Source organism: Cannabis sativa, chromosome 4 (genome assembly GCF_029168945.1).
Source record: "Cannabis sativa cultivar Pink pepper isolate KNU-18-1 chromosome 4, ASM2916894v1, whole genome shotgun sequence".
NCBI lineage: Eukaryota > Viridiplantae > Streptophyta > Magnoliopsida > Rosales > Cannabaceae > Cannabis > Cannabis sativa.
In genome coordinates, this window is record NC_083604.1 from 16,539,087 (window position 1) to 16,550,315 (window position 11,229).

The 11,229-nt window shown below is 31.6% G+C and overlaps 2 protein-coding genes across 3 annotated transcripts; one reads left to right on the forward strand and one right to left on the reverse strand.

The window, feature by feature from the left end:
* Positions 1-275: 275 nt before the first annotated feature.
* LOC115713407 (vacuolar-processing enzyme gamma-isozyme-like) lies at positions 276-3,324 on the forward strand. Its single transcript, XM_030641890.2, has 9 exons — positions 276-482; positions 1,190-1,354; positions 1,462-1,618; positions 1,820-1,902; positions 2,013-2,206; positions 2,337-2,385; positions 2,522-2,716; positions 2,845-3,051; positions 3,167-3,324. Exons 1-9 carry the CDS (start codon positions 276-278, stop codon positions 3,299-3,301), a joined length of 1,392 nt encoding a protein of 463 aa, XP_030497750.2. The 3' UTR covers positions 3,302-3,324.
* Positions 3,325-3,492: 168 nt separating this feature from the next.
* On the reverse strand, positions 3,493-5,021 carry LOC115712474 (uncharacterized). 2 transcript variants are annotated; one of them, XM_030640754.2, is made up of 4 exons: positions 4,898-5,021; positions 4,564-4,744; positions 4,284-4,384; positions 3,493-4,189 (listed from the first exon to the last, which is right to left on the reverse strand). In XM_030640754.2, the coding sequence occupies exons 2-4, from the start codon at positions 4,659-4,661 to the stop codon at positions 3,654-3,656; spliced, it is 735 nt and encodes a 244-aa protein (XP_030496614.2). In that variant the 5' UTR covers positions 4,662-4,744; positions 4,898-5,021; the 3' UTR covers positions 3,493-3,653. The 2 variants fall into 2 exon arrangements, with proteins under 2 accessions (XP_030496614.2, XP_030496613.2); XM_030640753.2 differs by having other exon boundaries at positions 4,564-4,752; positions 4,898-5,003.
* Positions 5,022-11,229: the final 6,208 nt, after the last annotated feature.

The following is an 11,229-nucleotide window of genomic DNA, read 5'->3' on the forward strand; positions in this document are numbered from 1 at the left end:
TTGTCCTTAAATTAATTAAGTTCAAGCATTGTTAAGTACGATCCAGTAAGTAAGCTTCATTGGAGCCATCGACTACATTGAAGATCAGATAAGACATAGCACATCGATATTATCTCTCTAGAAATGTGTGTATATATATATAGATATACTTGAATAATATACCGTGCTCCATGTATAGCTAGCTCTTTCATTCTGGCTATAAACTAATTGAGGGGATAATACATATATTATATATACATATTTTGTATACTTATCTTCTTTCATTGTTAACGAAAATGAGGATTAGGGATGTGTTATTGGGTGCATTGGTGAGCTATCTGATCATACAAAACGTTTGTGTAGCAAATGCATCGAGGGTTTTACAAAAGTCACAGTTTTTTGCCAACTTTTTGCAATCTAATAATAATGGGATTAGTAATAATGGGACCAAATGGGCAGTTCTTGTTGCTGGCTCCAATGGCTGGGGTAACTACAGGCATCAGGTATTTAATGGGACACCATAAACACGGGAGGGAGTATATATAAATATACATATATATATATATTACAAATATGGATCTAGTGTCTAATATTTCACTATATTGAGCATTACTATTTAGTACATTGAGGTATATTATTTATTAAATTAAAATAGGTGGGAATCATATTAAATTAATTCATAACTATATGCAACCTTTCTCATATATATATAAATATATATCAGAGTCTTGTATATTCTATGGAATTTATGAATGCATATTAAGTTATAATAATAATAGTAATTCATATATAAAACTGGTGTTTTGGCACTAATGTTTAAGAATATCTGGTATGTACGTAAAATCCATAATGTTTAAGAATTAATATTGGACTATTCGTAAATAATAACATGGGTCAATATAATAATGATATGAGCATATTGTTTTTTGGTATATATCCGTAATGTTTTCAGTTTTTAGAAAAATTACATTGTAATTGATTAATACTTCTTAAAAATTACATTAAATTATATACTATCATTAAAAATATTATCTTAATTAATTCACTAATGACAATTAATATTAAAAGTAGAAGTGTGCTTGACTTTAACATTTCTCAAATTATATATATTCTAATTAATTCATCATTTGCTTTGATTTATTACTTAAATATAAAAGATAAGACAAAATAATATATGGATGATGCTAATTAAATATATAAAATTATACAGGCTGATGTGTGTCACGCATATCAAATACTGAAAAAATCAGGAATGAAAGATGAAAACATTATTGTGTTCATGTACGACGATATTGCCAACAGCCCTGAAAATCCTCACCCTGGAATCATCATCAACAGCCCTAATGGCTCAGATGTTTACCATGGAGTTCCCAAGGTACTATTTATATCATCATCTCTCTAGCTTTTCGACATTCACGACACATGCATCTTAACTTTATATATATATTTCATGCCTATATATATATATATGTATATGTGTAGGATTATACAGGAGAGAACGTTACTGTAAATAACCTTTTTGCTGCAATTCTTGGAAACAAAAGTGGCATCACTGGAGGAAGTGGCAAGGTTGTGGAGAGTGGTCCTGATGATTACATTTTTATATACTATACTGACCATGGTGGTGCTGGAGTAGTCGGTACATACCTATCTAATATATATATATATATATATATGTACACATACATATACAAATTACCATCATTACAACTATATAAAATTAAATATTACGATTATAAATATATTAATGGTACTTAACTAGCTCTACTTGTATTCTAGCTAAAATGATATGTTTTGATTGGTGTATATATATATGATAATGGTTTATATATATATATAGAGATGATTTACGAACAACTTTATGCTAATGATCTCAACGACATCTTGAAGAAAAAGCATGAAGCTAACGGATATAAAAGCTTAGTAAGTTGTATAACTCAATATATATAATTGCATGCATGTATATATATATATTGTAAATTATTTTGTTAATTTCTTAATTACAACTAGTGTATTAATATATATGTGTACAGGTGTTCTACCTTGAAGCTTGTGAATCAGGGAGTATGTTTCAGGGTCTTCTTCCAAGCAATATAAATGTTTATGCAACGACTGCATCAAATGCAACTGAGGATAGTTGGGCTGAATATTGTCCTAATTTTGATGCTCCTCTGGAGTACGATACCTGTTTGGGAGACTTGTACAGCATTTCTTGGCTCGAGGATTGGTATACAAATAAATTTATATACATATTATGTTTTATGTATATGCATTTTAATTTTTTACTGGTAGTGATTCGGTTTCAATTTCATCATCAATATTATTTGATGTGTTTTAACTGGTTTGTATATGTACAGTGACATGAACGATGTAGGCAGCGAAACTTTGCAACAGCAATACGAATCGGTAATTAAAATTAATAAAATTGGGCTCTCGTTTGTTAATTATTTCCAACATATAATACATTATTATGTCGTAATTAAAGATTTACATAAACATGTTATATATATTAGATGATATATATTATAAGCTATATCTTTAGGTTCGAAAAAGAACATTGGAAGGAACCGTATTCAATGGAAGTTCTCATGTTATGCAATATGGAGATATGAGTTTTAGTGGGAGTGTCCTCTCTGTTTACTTGGGTGACAATCCTTCTCCTCCTACTACTACTACTAAATCATCTTCAAATGTTGTACCTCAACGTGATGCTGCTCTAGTTCATCTTCACCACAAGGTTTTATCTATCTCTAACATCTCAATCCAATTCAATCATATCCTCTCTCTACTCTCTCTCTCTATATATATATTATATACTTTCATTTATTCATCAATGAATTTTAGTTGTACATGCATGTGTTGTAGATCCGAAAATCAGATGTCAATTCTGAGGAGTATCTCCTAGCTAAGAAGAAGTTGAGTGAAGAACTGGCTCATAGAGAGCATGTTGACTATAGTATAAATCAAATTGGAAAGCTCTTGTTGGGACATCATGATCATCAAAATGGCTTTAAGAACCTTCGATCTTCAGGGCAACCTCTTGTTGATGATTGGGACTGTCTCAAAACTCTTGTAATTTGTCCAATCACTTTCAACATATATATCATAAAAATACTTTAATCCTCATCATCACATTATTATTTGATTATAATAATTTTGAATCGTATTATTGGATTTGGTTGTGCAGGTGAAGACTTATGCGAAGTACTGTGGATCTTTATCAACCTATGGATTGAAATACACAGGGGAAATTGCTAACGCCTGCAATGCTGGAATCACTGTAGATCAATTTGCTGCAGCATCTATTCAAACTTGCTCATAAGAAACATCATATATGATTTCTCTCTTTCTTTATATTATTATGCCGTGTTTATCTTTTTTCTTGTTTATCAAATTTGAAGCATTGTAATAATAATACTACTCAATAACCATGCACCACTACTAGTAGTACTGATCTGGACAATTGTTTATGTCAATATGTATGTATCTCTATCTATATCACAATCACACATAACAGAAACCATGTAATAAAGAAAATTACTTAATAAGAAGATAGTTCCTTTATGGTACATCACAGCCTAATATGACAGTTTAAGAAATAAACTACATTTAAGTACTCCTATTAACTTAATTATTCATGCATGATAAGTACTACTAATTTCATTCACACTCACCTACCTAAGTCGTCTCTTCTTGAAAACTTTGGCTTTTCTTCCCACATTTTTCACTTTACTAGACTGAAAATGTCTAGAACCTCTTCCTAATCTACGAGACCTTTCCTTAAACACATGCAAAGAAACTTCTCTACTCTTCAAATTAACACGGTGGTGGCGCTGGCGGTGTCTACTTGAACTACTAAAGGAGTTGTTCTCAAATAGCTCTCTTCTTGCCCTTTTAGCAGAGTAGTTGTTCTTCTTAATAAGGTCATTGTCCAAATGGTGATTACTGTATCCAGAAGAGGAGTCAGTCTCATCATCACTTGTACTGTATCCTTGTTCTATGTCATGAAAACGACGGCGCTGCAACCGTCTGCGCCTGCGGCGGCGACGGTTTACTCTCTTGGTGTTGATTAGCTTGTGCCACAAAAAACAGGTTATATCTTCGAGGGCAAACCAATATGCCTCACAAGCAGCCCAACACATCTTACAAAGACTTTTTACTATGCATTGGCAAATCCCAATCTTGAATAATAGGTAGAAGAACAATAAAGCTGGAAGCAGATAAAAACAGAACAACAATTTTACAAACAAAAGAATTTCAATCAACAAGAATAAAAGAAAGAGTTTCAAAAGAAAATTACTTACTGATGTAGCATAGAATCAAAATCAATAAAAGTCTCAACAGATTTGAGACACATAAATGCTCAATGAAACAAACCACATCCCATGGTCCAGAACAGATGTCCCTGCATATGCAAACATCTTAAAGTTCATTATAAATTGAGAACATATGAAAAGAAAAGGAAAACCCCTCTCTAATCAAATCATTTATGGGTATTTTGATCCTGAATTATCTGATTCATTGATAACTTCCATTATAGCAAAAATCATTAAATAGAAAATAAAAGAAAGAACATTTACTTACTCGCATGAATGACCGAAAACGGTCTTAAAGGGGGCAGTAATGGCGCTCCCTAAAAGACCTCCAACACCATTGGCAGCGTGACTAATCACACTTCCCATTGTAATAATATCAACAACAACACTTCAACTACTCTCCCATTTCTTATCGCTTTCGAATTGGAAATTGGAATGCCTTTCGCAAACTGTAAATCTTCGAAGAAATAATTCATTTAGAATGAAAAGAAAAAAGCACGATCGAATTGAATGTTTCTACTTTTCGAATTCGATTAAATTTTTGTTTCAAATGATGATACGTGTGAAATAGTGAGTAATCAATATTGACAAAACAAACATACCTAGGTGTCCACAGTATTTCCTTATTATTTTCCCAAATCAATCAAACTGAACTGTATTATATATTATATAGTCTGTGCGTCGGTAAAGAGGAATGCAAACACATCTCACTCATCTACTTTTTTACCCAATCATCAACTGTGTAATTGAATGTGTTCCTATTTAATATATTTTTATTTTGCCAAAACTGCATGTCCTGTCCCTTTTGTGTTTTTAAATATATGATTATATAAAAGAATGATTTATGGCAAATAATTAAACTATTATTTGATTTATTTTAATTGAAAAGGAAAGTAATAATGATTGTAAGTGAAATATCCTGATGATAACGATTTAAATTTAACATCGACTATATGTGAAATACAGGATAACAATTTTAAAATCATAGGTAATTATCTTTTTTCTTACATTTTTATTTTGTGTGATCAGCATTCTTTTATTTTTAATCATTTCTTTATTATAACATTTGACGATATTTCTTTGATTGTTTTTTACTTTTAGATAAATATTTCTATGATGATTTTTCTTTAGAGTTTTATGGAGATTTTTTTTTTTAATATTATATTCTTTATAACCTCAAAAAATACTCTATACATTAAAATAATTTATGATGTATATGTATACATATTCAAAATAATAAGAAAATAAGTAAAATAAGGCTTGTAATTAAATTTAATAAATTAATAGATTTTTTTAAGTATATTACCTTTTATTTACTATCTATTGACGGTAAGAGCTCATCAACGATATTATAGCGAAAAACCTTGAGTAATGATTGATAGAAATAGTGTAGTAATATTAATGTAAAAATATAAGAGAGTGTGAGTAAGGGAGAAGATGTGAAATGCTTTTATTAAGAAAATTGTCTCTTAATGTTATAAGATTCCAACCTCGGTGGTCCTTATAGGTGGTCCCTATAGGTGGGCTCTATTGGCTTTGTTTACAAAATGAGTTATAGGTGGTCCCTATAAGGACCATGTACTATTCTGATGGCAGGTGGTAATGAGTTGGAGATATTGTTGGTTTGGTGTCAGGTGGTATTGACACAAGCACACCTCCACTTCTTATAAGTGTTTTCCTCCCTTTATACATTTTATCTGTATTATAATGAGCTAGTTGGTTAACTCTTTTTCTTGTTGTAGGCTTGTCTAAGCTTCTCTTATGTCATGGAACAAGAATATAAGATAGATGCTGATCTTTAGGAACAGGTGAAGACTTTAGACGAGAAAGTTAAAGCTGCTATCAAGAGAGCCACCATTGCTTAGGGCAAAGTCACTCTTCGGGAAGCATTCTCCATGAAACAGGAACATAAGCTTACAAATTATCAAAAGCTTATTGAATGGCTTTAGGCTGGAGAGGAAAGTATTAAGAATAATCTTGCACTTCTCCAAAATAAAATGGACAATGCTAAAGTTTTAAATGACCGTGCCATGAGTCTGAAGAATGTCTTATTTGCTGAATTGGAGGATAGAGTTCAGAGGTTGGAAGTCGAGCTTGTGGCCCAAGATGCACAAGTGGTATGAGACAAGGCTAGATATCAAGTGATGATCTTTGATGTTGTGTATTTTATTTATAGTGGCAATCCCAACTTCAACTGGAATGAGTTCTCAAAGGATGCCAGATATCCCTACTTATTGGAGTGTGAAGCATGAGAGTTGATGGAGAACATACACTTAATGAACTTGATATTGCCAATGTTTTGAGGGTTCAGGCATACAACCCTGACGATCCTGCTATCCACCAGTAGATTCTTTTGAACCCATTTATTGGTGATCCCCTAAATGGTTATTTACACAACCAGGTGTGCCAGGAGATAACAAAAGCGACCATCAACCCATTCAAGACTTAGATGGTTGATTGCTTAGTTCAAGACTTCAATCATTGTTCATTTTTTCCTTAGCATTTAGTCTTAGTTAGCCGATCGACCTTAGTGGCCTTTAACCTCATGGAACATTTGTCAAAACATTTAATTAGAATTTAATGTAATTTAATTTTTTTACTTATTTTCTTTAGTCACTTTCCATACCAAAGTACCATTTTTACTCTTGATTGTTAGTCTTGGTAGCATAGATATGTCAACTTATTGAACACCAGTGTCACTTGTGTTGGGATTTTATGCCCTAAATAATACCTATTTCAATCTAATCTAATTTGTTATCAACAAAAGATTAGAAGTCATTTATGTTTACATGTAGTTTTCATGTTTATGGTTTAATGTATACAAAATCTGGTAAGTCCAAAACATATAGTCATTCGCAATTACAGTGATGTCAACACAGTGGAATGTGATTGTGATTATATGCTTCAAAAGACAAAGTCCCTGTTTCATCATTGCATTGGATTTACATTGATGTGATAATTGTTAGGCTAAAATTAGTCTAAGTTTCGGGTCGTATTTTCGGTTAGTTTTCACTCTTTGTTTCTAGTTTTAGGGCTATTTTACGCTTGATTCTTTTGTTTCAGGTCCTCGGGTGTTTAAAGAAAGTATTTACAAGAATTGAGGACAAGTGGTGAAAGAATTAAGAAGAAAAACAAAAAAACATGTTGCTGCCTAATCCCGTCGCAACGGGACAATATCTCCGTCGCGACGGGGATTGGCAGAGAGTTTTTGGGAAAATTCTGTTTAATCCCATCGCGACGGGGCAAATCCTTAGTCGCGATGGGGACCTAGTGATGGGATTTTTGGACAGTTTCGTAATTTCACAAATTTTAAAGATGAGACTTGGTTTAAATAGAGGGAGTTCGTGAAAATTAGGATTCATTCAGATTTGGAGCCCTAGAAACAAAGGAGGAGGCTAGAAGAGCGGCTTGTGGCGACCCGGATCAATTGCTTCAACTAGTTCTTTCTCTTCTCTTTAATTTTTCTATGCTATTTTCTGTTTCAATTTTAATTATGGATTTGATTATGGATGTTATGAACTAAACTCCTATTTAGGGAGATGATGACTGTCGATTGACTTTATCTTTAGTTAATGATAATTGCTATTTCTCCTCTCTTGATTGTGAAATTTATCCATATTTGTGTTTATTTACATGTTTAAGCTTGATCACCTTTTACATGTTCTATGATCTCAATTCAAAATCTGAAAAGTGAGAATTGAGAATGCTAAAATTGGATAACTAGGTTTTGATGTGAAACGAAAGTATTTACATAGCCTTTGTGACAATTAGATTATTGCGTAATGCTGATTATATGTTAGTCTAATTCAGAGATGATTAGATAACATGTAATTTAGGACCTAAAAAATCTGAAAATAGTTAGGTTAATTTTATAATCTATCATTCACATTGAGAAAGAGAGTAGTAATTAGCATTAACAATTGGGTAACTAAATCAACATGATTCTTTTCTCTAATTTCTCATCCTTAATTAAACAACTTTACTGTTTTCTTTAATTTTCTTTAATATTCTTGATTATCTTTATTTCAAACTTTATTAAAATTATTTTTATCTGCCAAATAGAATCATAAATCTAGTTTAGTAGTATATTCAGTTCAATTCCCTGTGGTTTGACCTCACCTGTATGAGTTTACTACTTGATTACGTGCACTTGCGTACTGTTCTTAATTTTCGTAACAAGTTTTTGGCGCCATTGCGGGGGAGTTGTTTAAAAATTGATATTACAAAAATTAGATTAAATTCTACTTTGGTTAATTCTTTTTGCTTATTGCTAATCTGTTTCTTTTAGATTAAATTTTGTAATATTATTAAAAATTGAATTTTGTTCTAATTTGGTTTTTCTTTTTAGTTTTAGTATTAATTTTGTTGTTTCCAATTTTTATCTGTTTAGTACTAATTTAGTTTTATTTATTTAATTTTACTAATGTTTTACTTATGAGTTTGACCTGCAAGATAAATCCAAATGCTATATCTTGAGGATTTTGCCCAACAACATAATGAACCATTCTATTCTGCTTGGAGGAGATTTAAAGAGCATGGAGAGAGATGTTATCCCACTTTCTCAAGTGGATGTTTTACGTGGCTCTTTTATAATGGACTTAACGATGAAACAAGAAGTTGGGTTGATTATGGAGCAGAGGTCACTGGAGCACCTCTATTAGTGAGAGGCTATGATGTAATAAATCTGTTGAATAATATGGCATATTTTGATTACGACTGCATTGGGATCCATCACTTGAGGGTTGGAGTCACCAATACCCATCTTATTGCCCAAATTCATTCCAACAAACTGAAAAAAAAAAAAAAAAAAAAAAAAAAAAGAGCAACTACTATCACTTCTACAATCACTTCCAGGAGAGATTAATCGCTTAACTGACATGGTGAGACCCTTATGTGATAATTCAATGACTCATTATTCAGAATGTAGTAACTCCAATGATGAAAGTTATGAGAGTTGCAGGTACAATGAAGAAGGGTCATTATTTGAATACAATAAGGAAGATAATGAGCCTACAATTGAAGATCAAGATCCTTTTGAAGTGGTATTAACTCAAAATTTGACTACATCAGATTCTTACTTGGTAAATAATGAATGTCGTGGAATGGATGAAATCATGGAAGAGAATGAATTCATCCATGATCAAGAAATCATTGAATATGAAATCACAACTGAGGGTATAGATAGCCAAGTGGAGAGTGAGCTACAAGAAGAAGGGTTGTTGGATGAAAGTGTAGATATTGTGACATTGGAGGATGAGAAAGAACATAGCATCATTGATTCGACTTCATCGATGATATTGACTAATAAACCACCAATGGATCCATGTATTTCATCAACACCATATTATATCATCTACAAGCTACGAAAATCTTCTCCCCAAGCACATCATCCAAAGTCTTATGTTGTTGGTGCTGATTTTGGTTCAAACTCATCACTTGCCAAGCTTGAAGGCAAGTACAACAACAATTTTCAAGTTGTCTTGCATGACGCTTATTAGGGGCGTCAACCGCTTGTTGATGTGGCGCTCAGGTAAGTTTCCTTTCCTTTTTCTTTAATGTCACATTGGGGACAATGTGTCACTTTAGTTTGGGGGGTGACTTAATTTTTATTTTTATTTTGAGTTTTTTTTTAAGTTTTATGCCTTTTAATTTTTTAGTTTTTATTGTTTTGAGTCAATTTTCTTAATATGAGTCAATCTGAAAGTAGGTAGATAACATGATTTGAAAATTTTATTTATTTATTTATTTATTGAAAAATCCCTGTGCTTGGTGATGTTATACTCTTGACTAATTTCAATTTTGTGCTTTAAAAGAACATAGAATCATATTAAGTAATTTTCTAATTGATTTATGTATGCTAACTCTGAAATGTGGAAAGTTGTTTGGAAAATTCTAGAACTTGCTTGCTTGCTATTTGAGGTGAAATAATAAATTATGTCTGACTAGGAAAGTGATTTAGGCAATTTTTTGGATCGATTGTGCCTTTCAAGCCATCCTTGTAATTTTTATCCTAGTTACCCTTTTGAGCCTTAACCTATTCTTTGTTTCTACACATATTGAGCATAAAAAGATAAACCCATGAATATCCAAAGATTTAATCCTAACTATACTATAAGTAGATCTTTAGTTTGGGGGAATTTGGATGGAAAATTTGTTGTATGTGTGTGGAAAAAAAGTGTGAAAATTGAGAGGATATTAAAAAAAAAAATTGATTGACAACAACTTGGAAAAAAAAATCTGACAATCAGTGTTAAATCCAAAAAAAAAAAAAAGATAAACATAAAGTTGTTGCAATGTTGTTGAAAATATATATATGTATAATATCTCTCATGTAATTAGAAAAATGGGTATTGAGATTGTATGAAAAGTATTGTGGGTCACATGATTGGAGAAGCTTATGGTATAGGAAAGCCTAAATGACAATTTCAACTACCTTTACCCTAAGCCTAACATTACAATACTAGAAAGACCTTCTGATTCTTGGTTGTGCATTAATTTATATTAGTGGAGAATAGTAAGTATTGCAAGCATATGGAATTTTGGGTTAGTAGATTGATAATTGTAATTGGCATGCATAAAGTGGTTTAATTGTTAGTTAATTGAATTCTATGGTTTTATGAGCTAAATGAAAATAAATTGAAATCTGTTAAGGGTGTAATTGAACTGAAATTCTGGATTATATGCATAAGTGAATTTTTTCATAATCATGTTATTGAAGCTACTTGAAAATTACTCATGTTTTGGAGATTGACTTATTTAATGTTTATTTAGTGTTTTACTCGAGGACGAGTAAGAATCTAGTTTGGGAAAATTTGTTAGGCTAAAATTAGTCTAAGTTTCGGGTCGTATTTTCGGTTAGTTTTCACTCTTTGTTTCTAGTTTTAGAGATATTTTACGCTTGATTCTTTTGTCTCAGGTCCTCGGGTGTTTAAAG